General features: G+C 39.3%; 1 protein-coding gene across 3 annotated transcripts; it reads right to left on the bottom strand.

Annotated features, from left to right (window-relative positions):
• Positions 1–78: 78 nt before the first annotated feature.
• Positions 79–18,699, bottom strand: syt5a (synaptotagmin Va). Of its 3 annotated transcripts, XM_039825763.1 has the most exons (11): positions 18,568–18,677; positions 11,787–11,812; positions 9,305–9,468; positions 8,741–8,755; positions 6,519–6,697; positions 4,425–4,511; positions 3,508–3,675; positions 3,193–3,360; positions 2,949–3,066; positions 2,161–2,294; positions 79–1,422 (listed from the first exon to the last, which is right to left on the bottom strand). In XM_039825763.1, exons 3-11 carry the CDS (start codon positions 9,459–9,461, stop codon positions 1,213–1,215), a joined length of 1,236 nt encoding a protein of 411 aa, XP_039681697.1. In that variant the 5' UTR covers positions 9,462–9,468; positions 11,787–11,812; positions 18,568–18,677; the 3' UTR covers positions 79–1,212. The 3 variants fall into 3 exon arrangements, with proteins under 3 accessions (XP_039681697.1, XP_039681696.1, XP_039681698.1); XM_039825762.1 differs by lacking the exon at positions 11,787–11,812 and having other exon boundaries at positions 18,568–18,699; XM_039825764.1 differs by lacking the exons at positions 8,741–8,755; positions 11,787–11,812 and having other exon boundaries at positions 18,568–18,699.
• Between the last annotated feature and the right edge of the window lie 1,851 nt (positions 18,700–20,550).

Here is a 20,550-nt window from a genome sequence, read left to right as displayed (position 1 = left end):
GCATGTGAGGATATACTAGCGCACGTGTGTGTGGGTGGGTGTGCGCACGTGAATCCAATCCAACCGCCAAACCATCTGTCATTGTTTGGAAATACTTTATTCAGCTATTTATTTACAATCACATTGCAAATATCGAAATAGAAACCACAAACAGCTTTCCATTTTTTATGATTAACAACACACACGCACAAATATCAATGTGCACACTCGCCAAACACACAAGATCTCCACTCATCCAAACACAAGCACAGAAAGAGACACAAAGAGAAACAGAACAATAATCAGTAAAAACATGTAACTAAATGCAAAACATTTCACACGGAAAAATCAAGTTTCGACAGTTTGGAAGATATGAGAGTTACCAGGGTCAACAGGAAGAAGTCATACCGAAAGAGGAAATAAAGAAGAAACACTTCAGCTCTGCAACAGCAGTTGAGAGCTACTCAAACAGAAAGGATGGATTTTTGGTGAGTATTTTATAAAGTATTTCTTTCACAGCAAGCTACAGGTGTTAAGGAAATACATATTAAAGGGGCACTTTCCCATTTTTACACATGAAGTTCACTGTACTCCTCATAGGGAGAACACTTAGCCTCTGAAAACAGTTGTATGTTTTCTTTCACTGTGGAGAAGCTTTTGAACGTCTCACAAAAATAACCCTGATGATGCGCTTGAGACGTTTAACAGAAAGCATGTGTCAAGAAATGGGGGCACTGATAAAGACGCATAAAGACTTTTTAAATCGGAAAGACCAGCCCCAAAAACATGTCTGCTCCGTGCGTCAACAGTACTGAAAGCTGTAGTAACATACTGTTTATTAACAGTCTTCTGAGTCTCCCAACTTTATGGAAATGCAATACTAAATTGCCGGAGTACCCCTTTAATATTTAAATAGGTGTGTTGTTTGCCTAGTAAGTCGATGAGCGTAAAAGTGCAGCGTTTCAGTGTATGCATGAGCTAATGCAAAAACATTTAGCTCCATTGTGCACTGTAGATTTGTATACATTTGACGGTGTACTCAAAACAATATAAAGCACACATGTAGTCATATAAAGAGATCCCAAAATGAAATATTATAAAATGAATGATGATGTGAAACGGAAACAAATTAAAGAATACTTTTCAAGATGTTATTTCATAATACCTACAGTTGTTTGGTTTCAAATGAAAATGTGTGTGTGTGTGTGTGTGTGTTTGTGTTTGTGTGTGTGTTTAGCGGATGGGGGCCTTCAGAGCAGCATCCACCTCCTCCTCTGGGCACAGCGAGTGCCACTGGGCCACTGGACGCCTGGGATTGGCCAGCATGTCTGACCAATGGCGCAGGCCGACACCTGAGGCGCCGTAGCCGATCCAGAACTTGCCAATGGCGTCGTTGCTGCCAAGCTTGTCGTAGTCATACACAGTAATTATCACCTGGAGTTTCTGTACGCGGAGAGAGCCGAGGAGGAGAAGCTATGGTTAGACCAAATTCTTCTGCATGTACAGTAGGGCTGCACGATATGAGGACAATATCTAATTAAGATTATGTAGACTGATATTGTAATTGTGGCATGATTCACGATATTGGAGGGAATCATTTTTGTATCATTCTTCTCATTTTCATTGAAAAATATTACAATTATTATAGGTTGATTTTTGCGAGAATCAGACTGTTCCAAACACTGATTTTTTTCTTTAATCTGTAGGACATGTTTTGTAGGCTAGGACGTCTCTGCAGAACCACAATACTTAATTCAGAATGGTTTGATAAATATTTTTAACAAATATTGCACCCACTCCCCCCTCCGATTTTGATATTGCACTAGTCCATATTGGGATTTCAATAAAATTGCGATTAATTGTGCAGCCCTAATGTACAGTATATATTTCAATTAGGCTGATACTACTTAGCCTGTAAAAACTGTTGTATAATATCTCCTGTAGCTATGGGCTTTCCAACGTTCCAATGTAAAGAAACAACCCTGATGATGTCACATGGGTTATTGACCCATAGTGCCAGTCCTGAAACCGCTAGCGTGGCTAATAACGCAGCCGTAAAAGAATGGAATCTTAATTTGAAACAATTAACTGAATGCAAGCTGAATACTGCTTTTATGATGAGCGAGAAGAACAAGTAATGTCAAAGGAAATGTGTGTTGTATTTAACTCAAATGTACAAACCTGGATCATGGAGAAGGGGATCTCAAAGCTAAAACTCTCATTGAAATAAGGATTCAGAGTGTTTTGTTTGACTGACGTCTTCTTCTTCTTTATTCGCTTCCCATTGTGCTGCAGCACCACCTTAACAAAGGGATCTGAGAGAGAGAGAGAGAGAGAGAGAGAGAGAGAGAGAGAGAGAGAGAGAGAGAGAGACAACATCAGGCAGTGGATCAGGAGAGCCAGCAGGAAAACCGTGATGGTAGGTGTCCACTGCCAACTTGCCAAGCCTCATTTGCATGCTTCCCATTCATAGTCTAAGGGAATGTTATGTCTCGTCAAGTATGGGCGCAATGCATTCTGGTAGCGTTGCGGCAACATTCAAAATGCAGGGCGTCGAGTTCCCCATGACTCATTTGCATAAAGTTGAATCCAGGCTATTTCATGCAAATAAGGAGCCGGCAGCTCGACTCATGGTCTCTGAAAAATCTTTTCAACTGACCGTTGTCGATCTGAAATGAAGACAGACTCCCAAATTTTTTTTTCAGAAACATCGGTTAACTGTTTTTCATAAAATAAGAGACGCCATGATCCATGTTTTGAAATTTGGGAGCAGACAGCCCCACGTGAAGCATTCGTCCAATCAGCTGCAGCCATCGCGGTTGTAGGAGGTTTTCTTTGCTTGTCAGTGGTCAGTGAAAAGAAACTGCCAGTGGCAAGCCCACCAGCATGCAATGCTGGGAAGCGGGAACCGTAACTGCCATTCATTAACAGTCTTTAGTACAAGCATGCAGGCAAGTGTGTGTTTTTACCTGACAGTCCTCCAACATCCATCTTCTTCAAGTTCTTGGCTTCCATGATGTTAACTGTGAGCTTACCGGCCGTAGGGACGTAACGAAGGGAAATGCAGATATCACCTAGCTTCTCTTCCTGTGAAGGACATTACATATACATGGATGAGTTATCATATTGCACAAGGCTTTGGTTGCTTTAAATGTTGGTTATGACTGTTAAATTCATTGTATGTTTCAGTGGATATAAAAAAAAATCATCTACCTCCTCTTTCTCTCCTCCACTCAGCTCCTTCCATTCGTGGATTGGCTGTGCAAGGTCTATACTGTTCATGGGAATCTTTATCTCGCCGATGGTGTCATGTTTACCAAAACGGTCAAAATCAAACACCTGCAGCACCAGAATCTGACCACCCAAGTCATTATAGGGTATCTGGAAATGGATCATATAAAAAAAGTGATTAAGATGCTTCGTTCATGCTGGACAGTTTACAAATGCTACTGATAATATGATCAAAACAATTTCATTGTCAAGTTTACTGTTCATTCATTCACTGCTCTCCAGTACTGATGTACAGACCTTAAAGGTGAAGGTCTCATTGAAGACCGGACAGAGGTTCTTGCGCTGGACTTTGGTCTCAAACTTCTTCTTCTTGTCCGGCAGCATGTAGACTTTGACATAGGGATCTGAGGTCCCCCCTATATCCATGGCTGGGAGGTCCTGAGCCTGGAGGATGCCGACTATCAGCTGGAGAAGGACGGGGAGTTAAGATTAAGCAAAGATCCACTATACTAAAGAAGCACATTTCAGAAGCGCGCAATGGTATGAAACAGTGCGCACTTCCTGTCTCCTAAATGGGCGTGACCTCTTGAAAGTGTAGTTAATGTTGTGTGGATGGATGAAAAGTTGTATTTGTATAATTTATGAATACTTTCTTTTGCTAACATGTAAAAGACATATTTAGTATTGCCACGTTCACCAACGTTAGTTGACATTAGCTTATCAGTGTTGCCACATCTCGCGAGAGTTTGTTCCTGAGATAGAAACGGGTCGGAACAAAGTTAATTTTCTCCTGATGTGCCATTTTAGCAATTTCGGGAGATATGTGGCTTGTGAAAAATGGCTCCAATACTTTGGTGACTATGACGCGAAAGAATCGGTAATAATCTGTGTTCACGTTTACTTCTCCCATTGGAATCAATACACTTAGGACCTGCCGCTAGTCTCCTAAAGAGGCGTGGCAGTGGAGAAACCCACGTGACACAGATAGAGGAAATTACTCTTTGAAAATTGAGTTGGGGGCATCGGTTCTAAAGTGTGTCTGGTTTAAGCATTCCTGAGTCCTAAATCCTGAAATGAAGCTAGCTTTTCAGAATAAAGGGTGCCATCTTTACTGGGTCCGTCTATGGTTTGGGCTCATTAATTCTTACATTTCTGTGTTTGGGAGGTTTGATATTGGTGTGTGCTTGCAAAATACTACGTGCAGGTGTGTGTACCTGGTTATCATTAAAGTTATAGTCCAGTGAGTACTCCAGTTTGCCTAAGCTTTCCTTCTCCTCATCTTCCTTCCCTTCCTCTCCCTCCTGGAAGAAACACAGCATAGTTAGACGTTAACAGAAAACAGTATTAAGGTCACACTTTTCAAAATACATCAATTTTGACCATACAGTGAAAATGACAGGAGATAGGAAAAGGTTTTAAATATTCTGCGGAGGCCTGGGTCTTAAAAATACACTATGGAGAAATATTTCAATGAGCAGGCCCCCATTTTCTTTGTCAAAATGTCCACAAGTTTTAATCAAAAATTGTCTTTGCAATGTTTAATGAGCATGAAATGCATTCACGTAGTTTGGTGAGTAACACTTAACACTACTAGAGTTTGTATAGTTTGTTTACAAGAAAACTCCACAGGGCACAGTTATGGTTCCACTGTGGTTTCCTTTTCAAAAAGAAAAGAAATTCCAGCACACACTTTTCACTTCTGCATTTGGTTTATTTGGTCGGTTTTAGTTGGTTTTGATTGTTTTTTACCAAAATGCAGAGATTAAAAGTGTGTGCTGGAATTGTATTTCTTTTTTAAATGGATCTTTGGGGGAAGTAATTCCCTGCACCACAAAAGAGACAAAGCAAGTGGTGTGTGTGTTGCTTTCTACTCATCCACTGTGGTTTCCCACAAAATAGCATAATAGAATAATGTTACATTCCACATTCCATTCTATGAGTCTGAAGAAAGTCGCTCACAACCCTTTTGTGTATCCTCAATTGCAACACTGTTTTCCTATCTGTGTGAACAGACCTTGAGACAATCCTGGTCAAATTGTTTCACAACACATACTATCAGTAATCACGGACAAGCATTAGGCCTATAAGCATTGATGAAAAAAAAATACTAATTGTTTTATCCTTTTGGTTTTGCAACAAGTAAATATTTTATATTTATTCTTGTGACTACAAGCTTCTGCAATCCCAAGGGAACAGCAGCTGTTACTCTGTCATCCATTTTGGCTTTTGTGCCCAGTTTAAGCTGACAATTCGTCACTACTAGTCTCAACATGGATAAAAGCCAAACAGCTGTGGACTGTGAAGCAGTGATTGCAATCCGATACAAACAGTGGAGCTCTAACTGCTGCTAACTCTATCGGTTGGCCTGTGGAGAGCGTAGTCAGCCATGTACTGCTACACATGTTCCCAATTGCATATTTTCACCCACCTTTAAGGAGTAGTTCATTTTGAGAAATATGCCTATTTGCTTTCTTGCCAAGAGTTAATTAAGAAGATCAATGCTACACTCATGTCTGCACATTAGCTAAATATGATGCTGCAGCCAGCAGCTGGTTAGCTTAGCATAAAGGGGAAAACAACTAGCCTAGCTCTGTCCAAAAGTATCAAAATCCGCCTATCAGCACCCCCCGTTTCAAGTCGTCATGTTAAGCTAAGCTAACCAGCTGCTGGCTGTAGCTACGTATTTATCCTATAAAACGTGAAAAATGTATCTTCTCATCTAACTATCTTCAAAAAAAGAGACAAAGAATATTTCCCAAAATGTCGAGCTATACCTTAAAAACACACAATGGGAAGTGCATTCTGGCTTGTACCCGCAATGTTTTTCTTAAAGCTATAGTGCGTAGTTTCTGTGACCCATGAGGAATTCTAAGTAATGACAACAAAACTGTCAGCGCATCCACACCACCCCCACCCCTCCTCCACACAGTTGCTAGTATTATTTATTTATTTAATCAAGGAGGACATGGAGGATTCAAAAAACATGATGGACTCTTTAGAAGAGGTAATTAATGAATGAATGTGTATGTCCTTTTCATCTCCAAAAACGCTGCTGTCTTTTTTTCTGCGGAGACATAAAACACATCACTCGAGCTTGTGCGCTCGAAGGTCGCCTGACTACACCATTTTGTAGACATAGCCATACTGAGAAATACAGAGAGAGTTGCGTGGAGCTGATAGTCTTAATTAGCTTTCTATCAACTCATTTGGCAATGACTTGAATGTAACACATGTTCATTAAAATAAAGTAGTTGTGCACTTTAAACTCAGTCTAATTACCAATTACTCTCAACCTCAACATTTCTCACCTTCTTATCATCTCCAGCCTCTCCATCTTTGTCCTTCTTCCTGCGCCCTCGTCCTCCCTTCCTCTCTCGGACCTTCTTGGGCTTCTTGGCACCGAAGCACTTCTTGTAGATGCAGAATCCCATGCAGGCGATAAGGGCAAGGACTACAACCACAATGGCTCCCACCGCCCACATGGGCACTGAAGAAAGGAGGAGAAAGGCATGTTTGCACCGTGTAGTTTTATAGGAAACAACATACACGGTAGACGACTGACGGACAACACCCTTTGCTACTTCTGCTATGGTGACGTTATATTGTTTACAAAGAATGGAATTAGATACAATTATTTTGTGTCTTTTCTTTTATGCAATTATTGTTGTTATGCATGTAGTTTCTTGTAACATCTCTGTAGGATTTCATACTCTGATCACATAATTCTGTGTGTTGTTGCAACATTAGCTTCTTGTTGTCCGGATCGGCCATGTTTTTTTTCTTTGAGTGAGGGAGCTTGGTAATATCAGGTAGTAAATTCTGTCGTGGAGTACAGCAAAAAGTTAAAATATTTCAACTTTGAATGGCAATGCCGTCTACCGTTGCCATAGTCTATATCCACGACATTTCACTTCAGGGATTGTTCAGGTGCCGCCGGAAATTACGCTGGATGTCCCTCATTACATCCGGATATCCGTTACCTTCCTCTTTCTTTGTGTTGTAATTTTAAACTCCAGTGGATCTATGAGGACTGTGGTTAACTGCTCCTCAGATCTCTGCAGGGTAAATCCAGACAGCTAGCTAGACAATCTGGCCAATCTGAGTTTTCTGTTGCACGACTAAAACAACCTTTGAATGTACACGTTCCACCAAAACAAGTTCCTTCCCGAGGCTATTTAGTAGAGGCACCGTTGCTCTGTCCGGTGCCCAAGATGATTGTGATTGGTTTAAAGAAATGCCACTAAACCAGAGCACGTTTTTCTCCCGTCCCAGAAAGCTGTGTGGACTAAGTGAGACTACCATGGCAACGGGTGGAGTATACATGCTGCCACCTCTTTACCCCGGCATGTGCATGCTCAGTATACGAGAATGTTGATGATATATGCTGTTTGAGCATTTTAGTTTAAACGCAAGTTAGTTCTTCTGCTGGAGACCCTCCTTCGCAGTGCTGTGGAGGAGGGTATGGTAATGCAAGACTACTGCTGCCAGTATTCTCTGCTGGCCTCACCTAATTTTAGCGCCCTGCTCTCGCCCATTGAAATGATATCTGGTTTGCCGTCTATGATCTGCCTGAATCCATGCATAGTCTTGTTTCATAAATTGAAGCTCAAACCTGCAATAACTAATGTTTTTTGGCCACTTCATTTGTTCTATTTTTGGTCTCTGCCAACGGCTCTTTAGCTGCTAAATGCTCCACAGCTAACTGTGTCTGTCTGCTGAGCAGGTAGTGTACAGTGGGTTTTTAGAGCTTTTTAGCTGAAAACAGCTGCTTGCTGTGGCCGACAACATCGCTACAAGAGTGGTGAGAGTGAGCCAAAACAGTACAGTTGCAGCCGGACAGCTAAATAAGGATCCTAAACTCTAAAATAAGGATCCTAAACTCTAAAATGAGGGGGAGCAGCAGATTCTGGTGAAAATTCTCTGCAACTTCAGCTCTACGAGCTACCCCTTTCACATAGTCATTTTATACATTGTTGTTGTAAAAATATTGATTGTAGCTGCTTTAACCATTGGGTCACCCCTGTTGGATTAGCGAAATCTCTGACATATCAAAGACTATTCGATCATTTCCTTTTCAAATTCTTGAAAAGTTCCCGTAGGGGTAGAACATTTTGCGTGTCGGGTATGCCTTTAAAATGGTGAGGATTCAGCCTGAAGACCATGATTAATTGCAGTCTGATACAAAAGTTTATTTGCGTAAAAAGTCAAATGTATCACTTATTATCTCATAAAGAGTTTATACCGGTATTAGTGATATTTCTTATCATTTGTAACTTTTCATATTTAAATCTTTTGGGCAAAAGTGGGCTTCCTTACCATTGGCTAAGAAGCCCAAGAGTGTACAAAGCCTTTGTTTAGCTGGTGAAGGGTGTGTCTCTATAATTCTTCCATAATACTACATTCCTCTACTATAACATCTGTTGAACTTCTCTTGCAGAAGGCATTTAAACCTTCGTCAATACACAGCCGTTTTTTGCCACCGTCCTGTAGAAGACACACATGAATGGTGCAAGACAAGAGATGGACTTACTCTTGAGTTTAGGATCTTGAAGAGCAGAGCAGAGTGGTCACATGAAGAGATGAGAGAGGACAGAATAGAGAAATGAAAAACATGAGATGACATGATGGCTTGATGATGGTATGTAGGTAATAGATTGATTCTTTATTAGTTTGCATGTGTCTGTGGGTCTCTGCATACACGGGTTCATCTGTTAAACTGTCTTTAATTTTTAACCGACTAGAACAATACTATCGCCACACAAGCACTCGGGGCCTCACTGGGGGATTTAATATTTCACTTTGGAAAGTGTTTGTGTGGGGGATCCAAAAACATCAGTTTTTTTTCTAGACTTAACAAAGCTCCTCCAGATCTACAGCAGACACATTTTGCAGATGTGTAAAATTGGTTGACCTCCCCTATATTTAAACTAAACAGGGCCTAATTTGTTGTACATACATTGCTTGTGCTTAAACAATTTAGTCTTTGAGAACACACAAAATTTAACCTAATTTGAATGTGCGACAACAGCTATGAGCATCATTGTGTTTGCATTATCCATACGTGTGTATTTTATGCATTTGTGTTTGTGCTCACTTGGCAGGTGCGTGAGCTCATCGAAGAACTTGCTCTTCATGCTGGCGAACTGGTGGTTGGAGCGGTGCGAGGGGGATGAGTGAATTGGTGGGGGCTCCCGCTCCTCCTCCTCGGCCGCCCTGCGGAGCCGCGCCCCGGCCACGCTGACCAATCGCATCTCTGCTCTGTGAAATCAAAGGAGAGCAGACAACAAACGGTCAGCAACTTTATAATCTCCAAATCAATTGTGGTGACATTAAGACTACAACAAAGAGCTAACAACACATTTGTTCGCTCTTCAGATGTGTCCTTCATTTAAACGTCATGCTATTTGACCTTTCACCTGGCTTTAATCTCTTTAATCCTCTCTCGCTCGCTTCACTCTCATGCCTCTCACTATTCACTCTTTAGTTTTAAGCTCACAGCGACAAACTATACTCATCAAGGGACAAAGGTTTTTATTTTATTGAGGTTTTACTGAAAAAGAAGTAGATACATGGTGAGGAAATCCAGTGGTAAAGGAAGTACTCAATTTCTTTTACTTTAGTTAAAGTAGTACTACCTTAATGTAAAAATACTCTTGCATTCAAAATGTTACATGTATTCAGCATTTAAATGTCATCACTTGTTGAGGTGGAGTTAATTCTAACTGCTTTATGTTGGGTAGTTTAATCTGTAACAGTGGTTAGCTAATCATATATTTATATATATTGTTATATATTTATCATATTATATTTGTAACAAAACTCTCAAACTGCAGAGTAGCATGTAATAGTAGAAGTAGAAGTATTATGTAGCATAAAATCGAATTAAGGATGGAAGTCAAGTGCCTTTATAATTCTACTTAAATACAGTACTTTAGCCTACATTAGCATACTTTAGCCTACTTACGCAAAAGTTTCAGGCGAAAGTAATACAATATGTTCTGGACTATACCATTCTACAAACATGATTTTATTATTCAGGGAGAGGGTTAAAAACACAAATGCCCTATCCTAATTATTAAGTAAAATAACCACATGATGTTTTTGTGCTAATGGAGAGCAGCTGAGTGGGAAAAAATGTTTCATGTCAACCTCCAACTTGTAGTTCAGAGTCGGAAAAATTGGGAATTTTTGACACCCACGATATCTCCCACATGGTGATAAGAACTACAGACATGTCAACAAACTGTTGGTAGAATGGCTGCAAATGCACCACTGGAGGCGGTTTTATCAAAATAAAATCCAATAATAACACTCAATAATAATAACATCATTGATTCAGCTAATTTTATAGGACCTATAATTACATTTTTACATTGTTTTTGCTTGGTAACGAACTGCTACAAATACAGAAGGCAACAAAAGTAGCTAATTTAGGCTATTTATCTGATGTGGCTATAAGGTTAGCACTGGGGCTAACCACTTTAAAATAACGCACAAACACTTCCAAATCGGAATAAAGGATATTTTTCCTGTTCTTCCCATTCTGACAACATTGTGTGAGGTAATTCACAAGCTAGTTCTTTAGCAAACTGGCTAGCAAACAACCAGTCACTGGCTGGATATCTTTTTGGCTAACATTAACCAGAGATGTAAAGTATATATTTAGTACAGGGCTTCAGTACACTTTGGAGGTATTTGTACTTTACTTGAGTATTTTTATTATGTGCACATTTATACTTTTACCCAAACTATTCAAGTGGTTATTAGCATTAATTAGCAGTTTCTCTAACTTCTCAAGCTTAATTACCTCAACCAAGGAGGTTATGTTTTTGGTTCGGTTTGTCCATTTGTTTGTTGGTTTGTTTGACTGTAAGCAGGATTACAAAAAACTAATGGCCCAATTTTCAAGAACCTTGGTGGAAGTGAGTAGCATGGGCCAAGGAAATACCCATTACATTTTAGAGCGGATCCAAATCACTGAGGGGATGTACGCAAATTATTTTGCTCTTTTGTTAAAATTGCTAGATATGGTGTTCATATTTCATGGCTCAACTTTGCTCTTCCTTGTCCTGCAAATAGTGAAAATGGCTATGAACGTATTGTTTAAATGCTCTGGCCAACAAAATACAACACGTGTCCTATGTAGCGTCCATTTAGTTTCCACATTAAAACTTAAAGCTCATGAACACACCTAAGGACCATTTACACAGCACACATTTTGAATCGTCATAGCAGGAAATGCACAGGTGTTACTAATAACATTAACAAGGCTTTGTTTTTTCATTTAAGTGTCAGCCATGACAGTATGACAATGAGCAAGCACAATTTGAATTCAACCATCACTCATTTTATTTTTTACACCTCTATGTTTTCTACTGTTGCATGTCAAATGTCTTCTGCCTATTAAGTACACAATCACAATCCAAAGACAATCTTAACAAAATGGAAATTAGAATTTGTAAAACTATTCCTGCTTTGTTTTATTTCCAAACCCCATGTTGAAAGAGTTCATATTAGGCATAATGTGAATTTTCCTCAGGCTTAAAAGGTTTATAAAGTGCAACTAGAAAACATACCTTCTGCCAAATCCCTGCCCGTGGCCCTGGGTAGAAGCAATAAAATAATCATGAGAATCTCTTAAGGACTTCTGTGCCCTGTAAAGAGTTCAGCTTGTCAGTTGTTGCAGACAGGCTGACATTTAAACATACATATGCCCCACCCACAGTGGACATCCCTCTGTCGCTGCACAGCGATGTAACAAGATTAATTGCCAAAGGTAATCCAAAAATCCCTCGGCTTTAACAAATTAAGTACAGTTTGCCTCTCTGCATCTCCTCCCCTTTCTCCGCCCTTCCCACCATTATCTCTCCTTCCTCCCTCTCTTATGTAGTCCACGTCTGTCTGTTATTTATCCTCCCTCGTGACAGCTGGAATAAAGACATTACACACACAGACGTACACATCATATTCACATAATGAGATGTGATTCAGGTGGTGAGCTGTGTTACATCAACCCTGTTACCTCCCTGGACTGCATGAGCAGAGGATTTGAGAGGGGGACCTGAGTGTATCAGTGTGTGTGGTAGCTAGCTAGCTGAACTTAGTTAGCATAGATAGATAGATAGATAGATAGATAGATAGATAGATAGATAGATAGATAGATAGATAGATAGATCATAGATAGATAGATAGATAGATAGATAGATAGATAGATAGATAGATAGATAGATAAATAGATCGATAGATAAATAGATCGATAGATAGATAGATAGATAGATAGATAGATAGATAAATAGATAGATAGATAGATAGATAGATAGATAGATAGATAGATAGATAGATAGATAGATAGCCCAAAGCCACAACAGAATCAGGAGACAAGTTTCTGAGAGTCAACAGCTTGCGTGATAGGCGGCTCACAGGACAACAGTGGTCGTAATAAGCAAGTCTCAGTTTCAACTGTAAAGAGAAGACTTCGAGCTGCAGGTTTGATAGGTCGAGTTGCAGCAAGAAAGCCATTGCTAAGACGTCAGAATAAGATCGTCAATGGACTACTGAAGATTGGAAGAAGGTGCTATGGACTGATGAATCAAAATTTGAAATCTTCGGTTCATCACGCAGGATTTTTGTATGCCGTCGAGTAGGCGAAAGGATGGTTCCTCAGTGTGTGACATCAATTGTCAAACATGGAGGAGGAAGCGTGATGGTCTCTGGCTGTTTTGCTGGATCCAGGGTCGGTGATTTGTACAGCAGCCCACTCTCACTCAAAAGCGTACAAATAACACGGTTACCTGTGAAAATACGTGCAATGTGTACGCTAAAGTAAAATTGTGCGTACAGTAGATACGTGGAGCGCTCCAATTACAGTAATGGCAACTGCCGCGTTTATAGTATAAAGGGACGTGGGACCGCGTAGGGAGGTTGGTTGGGGTGGTGGATGGGTGAAACACAGGACTTTCACCCAGGAGACCGGGGTTCGCGTTCCGTGTTCGGCGATTTTCAGCATGTGTTTTTTTTTTTTTTTGTTAGGGCCGTTTATTAGCGTGTTTATGTGGCGCTTTTTTGCGACTTTGTTGTGTTTTTTTGTTAAGCCTTCCCCAATGTTTCTTCCCTAAACCCAACCGTTTATTAGCGTGTTTTTGTGACTTTCTTGTGTTACTAAAGCCTTTCCCTGCATTCTTTTTCTAAACCCAACCATATTTATCTTTTTGTGTGACGCTGTTCTCGCGATAACACACAACGTGGCGACGCGAGCTGCATTCATATAAAACGCACCGGTCTCCCTTACTTCAATTGGAGCGCTCCGCGTATGTAATGCACGAAGAATTTTACTTTGGCGTACACATTGCACGGTTGTAAACCTGTGTTATTTGTACGCTTTCGAGTGAGACAGAGGTTGTGTACAGAGTGAAAGGCACCCTGAACCAGATGCAGCACCATGCAGTACCCTCTGGTATGCGCCTAGTTGGTCAGGGGTTCATCCTACAGCAAGATAATGACCCAAAACATAAGTCCAAGCTATGCCAGAACTACCTTAGCAAAAAAGAACAAGATGGTAAGCTTAAAAACATGGAGTGGCCAGCACAGTCACCAGACTTAAACCCCATTGAGCTGGTTTGGGATGAACTGGACAGAAAAGTGAAAGCAAAGCAACCTACAAGTGCCACACATTTATGGGAACTTCTGCAACAGAGTTGGGAAGAACTTTCTGAAGAATATTTGATTTCCATTGTAGAAAGAATACCACGAGACAAGTGTGTTCAGCTGTTATATCTGCCAAAGGGGGCTACTTTGATGAGTCCAAAATGTAGAATACATTTTGGTTTATAAATTGATTCCATGATTTCTTTTTTAACTTAAATTGTTCATTTGTTCTATTCTTTCATTTCAGAGTACAATAAGACTGATTGAACTACATGAATTTCAATAGAAACCTGGAAAAATTGGGGTGTTCTAAAACTTTTGACCAGTAGTGTATACCTACGCTCTCGTTCTCTGTAAGACTGGGAATGATTGAGATTTCTCTTGGCACAGCTACCAGAAGACTTACAACTTTCAGGAAGGTTGCTCACGTCACATCTACTTCGTCTCTCTCAGTTGGAGGATGCGCAGTAACGCTCAACACTCACCGGAAAAGTGCTTCTAATATCCTTCACTGGTCTCCGTCCAGAGCAATGGGATCTGTTGGTCCATTCTATATATACTGTCTATGCTTTAGACAGAGCCAGCCTAGCTGGTGTTTTTAGCTCCAGTAGAAGAACTCATCTGTGTTTAAACTAACACGCCCAAACAGCATATATCATCACTATTCTTGTATACTGTGCATGCGCTTGCAGGGGTAAATAGGAGGCAGCATGAATACTCCAACCGTTGCTGCCACGTGCTCTGGTTTATTGGCATTTCTTTAAACCAATCACAATCATTGTGGGCGGTGCTAAACTCCGCTCTGAAATAATCGCAAAAACTCAGATTGGACAGATAGTCTAGCTAGCTGTCTGGATTGACCCTGCAGAGATCTGAGGAGCAGTTAACCATAGTGCTCAGAAATCCACCGGAGTTTAAAATTCCAACACAACGGACATCGACAAAAGTACATGCATCCGGCGGAATTTCCTGCGGCGATATAGACTATTGCCATGGTAACGTCACAATGGTAACTCAGAGAACGAGACGTCATGACCAATAAGACCCAATCAGGCAGCGAATCATAGGCATCAGTGTCAGTGTTGCCAACGGTTTCCGTTTGCGGCCACAATCCCGCAGATTCCAAACCAAAACGCGCCAGAAGTGTTTTAAATTTTTTTAAACGATATTCGTTTTTTAAACCAAAATGTAGCAATGTGGGTGCCAGGTTAGCGCACCTGGTAGAGCAGGCGCCCATATTTAGAGGTTTAGTCTTCGACGCAGCGGCCACGGGTTCGACTCCAACCTGCGGCCCTTTGCTGCACGCCATTCCCCTTCTCTCTCCCCTTTCAAGTCTAAGCTGTCCTATAGAAATAAAGGCCTAAAACATGCCCAGAAAATATTATATATAATAATATATAAAATGTAGCAATGTAAATATAGCCTGAATTATCTGATCTATTGGATACATACACACAGAAAACAGCCTTTTAGACACATCCTTTGTATTTTCACAGTAGTGTTTTTTTTTATGGATTTGCACTACTGAAATCCACAAATTTAATTGACATAAATTTCATGCTACACACTGATACAATATAACGAAGATATATGGCAGATGGAAGCTAGGTTGGGTGTTTTACTCTCCATGACATCCCTGATGGTCAGGGTTTGACTGATAAGGGATTGTATTCAATTCAGTAGCATTTTGTGTCTTTATGCAATATTGTAGGGGGGGGGGGCATTGACACTTGTATGTATGTTGTATGGCAAAATTCACTCTGTAGTACCAAATATGTCCATAATAGGAATTAAGTATGGTTTAATCTGATCATTTTAATGGCCAATGAATATAAGTATGCACTTTAACTGTCTGATTGCAAACCCCCTGAAACGTTTTTGAAGGAGCAGCCAATATAGAAAATAAAATACAATTAAATGAATTAAAATAGCTAAATGGACCTCAATCATATCAATCAATACCATATCAATACCCTTTGAACTCTTTGTCATTCTGCTGTTTCTGCCCGGACTCTGCATGTTGCATAATGACATTTTAGTTCAAGTTCAGGACACCCCAAAATCTGGATGATGACCACAGTTGTTATCTGGGTCACAGCAGATTAAGGCTGGACCGCTGCCAAAATCTTACATCAGTGAGTCAGAAGCCTGATCAGGTTTATGAAGGAATATGTGTCTCTGTCCGGATATTGCACGATGTGGAAATCACACTGCTGATATTAGAAAACTCCCAACAAATATATTATTTTGCATCCTGGTTTGTAGTTTGAAAAAAATCAAAGATTAGAAGACAAAAGAATAGCAAAGAGAAATATGTGGTGAGGTTACTCTGGGGTAAAAAGAATGCAATGAATCTGGTTCAAAGCTAAATTACAAGATGTTTAGGTTCTTAAAAGCAAAGGCTAATATATAAAGAAATTAAAAACTAATGCCATAGACAAAAAGGTCTGTCAACAGGGACATGGTTTGTCAAAATATGATAACAACCTTTTATATTAAAGGAGAACTCCGGGCAATTTTTACGTTAATCTTGATCGCTATAAATACGTGAGTACAGTCAAAAGAAAAATAACAGAATCGGTCCTGGTAAACTGGAGTTGCTGCAGCTAATGCCCATAGCTCCCAGTGAGCTAAAACAGCAGATTTGGGGGCATATTCTAAAGAGTGCCTCAGTTTGCTAGGACCGATTCTGTTTGTTCTTTTTGCTATCGACTGTACTCATATTTATAGCGATCAAGATTAACGTAAAAATTGCCCGGAGTTCTCCTTTAACATACTGTAGGCAATAACAGTGTTTGACATATATAACAAAACTCACATCATGAACGATAAAACGTGAGTCATTGTGTGGCAAAGATCCACCAACGCTTGCAAGGTAATGGCACAAAAAGATGAGAGAAAAGCTTCTGTATGAAAATTACACATTAAAAAGAGATCTACAAGGGAATCAAAAAAAAGAAAGCATTAAAAAACACAAAAATGACAGTCACTGTATTTTATCTTCCAACCGTAAAGCAGAGACTTCGCTGGTTCAAACACATTGAGTGGGTGGCATTTTACTGGTTAAAGCTGAAGAAACTTAATAGCACTTTGACTTAATTATAACAGAGCCACCGGTAATGTTATTAGTAACAGCTGTGCATTTCCTGCTATGACCAGTCAAAATGTGTGCTGTGTAAATGGTCCATGAGTGCAAATGGTATGTCCTCATATATGTATGACTGTGTGTGTGTGTGTGTGTGTGTGTGTGTGTGTGTGTGTGTGTGTGTGTGTGTGTGTGTGTGTGTGTGTGTGTGTGTGTGTGTGTGTGTGTGTGTGTGTGTGCTTTACATTATGCCACTTTGGATGTTTACTCTTGATCTCCTTTTGGGAACAATTTGCAGTATAGTGATGCAAATCAAAGCTTGATTGGAAGCTTTCAGACACATCTCGGCATCTCTATCTCACACTTAGTGCAAAACCAAAATGCCATTCCTGGAGGAGCAAGAGACCACGGACTGCAATGTGTTCACTGAAGACTGTGTCATGTAGTTCTTAGGGACTCTATTTTTAGCAATACTACACGGACAGACAAACAGATACACAATAACTGTACCATTATTACAATGTTTCTAGCCTATAAACATGGCTGTGCCTTTGATTATCAGGCAATTTCATTTTACCTGTGGTGACCTGTATAAGTGATGCTGCTTGATCATTTTAGACAAGATAACTGCAGTTAAAATAAAGGCTTTCGACTGTTTGCTGTAGATTTGCAGCTTTGTACAAAAAGCCACAAGCGCCAAGAAACCTCACAGTAGCCTTTCTCAAGGTGCAAACAACCACCACCAAGCTGCAGGATTTAAAGGTTATAATACCAGACACAATGTCAGAAACTTCATACAGGCTGTAGAGGTAAAAATCAGTATTGCGGGTGATTGCACATGAACAGACTCTGTAAATAGCCATGCATAAGCCTCCCATAATCCACTTCGACTAATCTTTGCCAGGTTTGGAAAACATCCTGCACAATGCGTAAAATCAAATGTTTCTCTCCTGCAGGAACTTTCACAACGAAATGCATTTGTCAAATGATAGAGAATGAAATAAAAATTAGCTTTAAAGTACAAAATCAAATAGATTAACATTAACCTTGTGCTCCCTGTGAGCATAGCTGCCTCTTAACAGATTTACGGAACGACTGTAATACACGGAGAGAGATTAAACTGCAGCTGAAATTAGTCATTAATGGAAAATGAATCATGTTTCATGATTGAGTCATTTTCAAGTAAAAGCACAAAATATTTGTTGTTCTTCCTATTTAATCTGCTATTAAACCAGCATGTGTCTCTTTTTTTTAATTCCAGCACTAATGTGTTAAAGTAAAGTGATTTAAATACCGTCTGTTAGGAGGTTTGGGAACGGGTTAAGGGAATGAGCTTATTTTTCCTGGTATCTTTTGTACGTTATGCAGACACTGCACAGTTTGTGTGTTTGATTAAAAATTAATTAAACAAACAATTGAGGAAAAAAAACATTTGTTGTTTCAAGCTTATTGAATGCAATGGTTTGCTTGCCAGCTCTGTTTCTCTGTTTTCAATTAATTGTAAATTGAACACGTTTTTTTGACTGTTTGTCTGAACACCCCCCACATAAAACACATAATTTGGCCATGGTAACTAATGAGCTAATAACTCTAAAATAATACACAGCAAAAAACAGAATATAACTCACCTTTGTAGTGTTAGTCCCTCCCTTTGGTTATTTTATTTATGTTTTGCATCCAAATGTGCTCTAGACAAATCCACCACCACTGACTGATTAGAAGTCGTTGCACATAACACCCCCTCTCTCTTCCCCCTCCCCCTTCTGTGTTAATCTCCACAGTATCCCTCACTGCCAACGACTTACTGTCCACCTACACTGCAAAAAAAGTCTATCTTCAAGAGACAGTTCATCTAACACTATCCCTTTAAGTCTCATTTCTCTTAAAATCATTGAGAATTTTGTTTACTGTATTCTGGTACTTTGTTTTCAGATACAGGTGTCACTCTGTTGAAAAAGTGAATTTAATACAAATCAGAAAGACTCGCGTTTCAGTAGGTTAAATTGTTTTAACCCACTTGTAATTTTTTAATTTAAAATTTGCAAACTCAACAGCTATCATCTAAGTGATATGTTAATTTCCTAATCTGCTGAAACAGTGAAGGAACGCTGATTTGTATTATTTAAAATACAAATAGGAATGAGATTAGACTATGTCATGGTGAGGTCACTAGCCAACCAGGTAAAATGTGAAAGTTGCTGGTAGATTCACTACACACTATAGCGTGTATACTGCTGGACGAAAACGTTCATTTTGAGCCCTGGTCATGTTTCAAATTATTGTTTTTTTTTCCAAAAAGAAGCGGAATTAAAGAGAGTCAAAATCCTCTGTGGTGGGAATTTTGTAGTTGGAAGTCGTTCAAAGTATGTCTGTGTTTTCAGTTATATTTAAAAATCAGCTTCAGCACCCTGGACAGCGGTGGTTCCATTCAGCACCCTGGACAGCGCTGGATCTGTTCAGCACCCTGGACAGCGCTGGTTCCATTCAGCACCCTGACCAGCGGTGGTTCCATTCAGCACCCTGGACAGGAACCAACTGAATAGAGCTGTCAGTCATCTTTGCCATGATCTTAATATTAATATTAATAACTTTATTTCTATTGCAGCTTTAAAAACAGAGTTTACAAAGTGATTTGACAGACAAAAGCCAGACAAACACAGGATATCATGAAGTCAATATAACAAAGGAGAGCTAAACAGTGTGGCCAAACAATGTTGAAAAAAGTCATAGTATAATATGTGGAAAAAAAGTCATAAAAAGTCATAGCATAGTATGTGGAAAAAAGTCATAAAAAGTCATAGTATAGTATGTTGATAAAGGTCAAAAAAGCCTTAGTACAGCATGTCGAAAAAGCCATAATATGTAGTATGTCAAAAAAAAGTAATAAAAAAGGCATAGTATAAAATGCCGAAAAAAGCCATGCAAAGTTCATAACATAGCATACCGCAAAAGTCATAGTATAGTATGTCAAAAAAAGTCATAACAAAGTCATAGTATAACATGTCGAAAAAAGTCATAAAAAGTCATAGTATAGCATGTCGAAAAAGTCTCAGTATAGTATGTTGAAATAAGTCATAAGAAAGTCATAGAATAGTATGTTGAAAAAAGTCATAGTATAGTATGTCAAACAAGTCATAGTATAGTATGTCAAAAAAGGTCATAGTATAGCATGTCAAAAAGTCATAGTGTATGTATGTTGAAAAAGATCATAGTATTTCATGTTGAAAAAGTCTTAAAAAGTCATAGTATACTATGTCAAACAAAGTCATAAAAGGTTATAGTATATCATGTCGAAAAAAGTCAAAAAGAGGTCATAGTATAGTATGTCGAAAAAATGTATCAACAGGTCATAGTATAGTATGTTGAAAAAGTCTTAAAAATACAGTGTATTTGGTTGAAAAAGTCATAGTATAGTATGTCGATTGAAGTCATAATAAGGTCATAGTATAGCATGTTGAAAAAAGTCATAAAAAGGCATAGTAGAGCATGTCGAACAAAGTCATAAAAGGTTATAGTATAGCATGTCGAAAAAAAGCCATAAAGACGCATAGTATAGCATGACGAAAAAAATCATTAGAAAGTCATAATATAGTATGTTGAAAAAGTCATAA

This window comes from Perca fluviatilis, chromosome 15 (assembly GCF_010015445.1).
Source record: "Perca fluviatilis chromosome 15, GENO_Pfluv_1.0, whole genome shotgun sequence".
In the NCBI taxonomy this organism is placed as follows: domain Eukaryota; kingdom Metazoa; phylum Chordata; class Actinopteri; order Perciformes; family Percidae; genus Perca; species Perca fluviatilis.
This window is presented reverse-complemented; position numbering and strand designations above follow the sequence as displayed.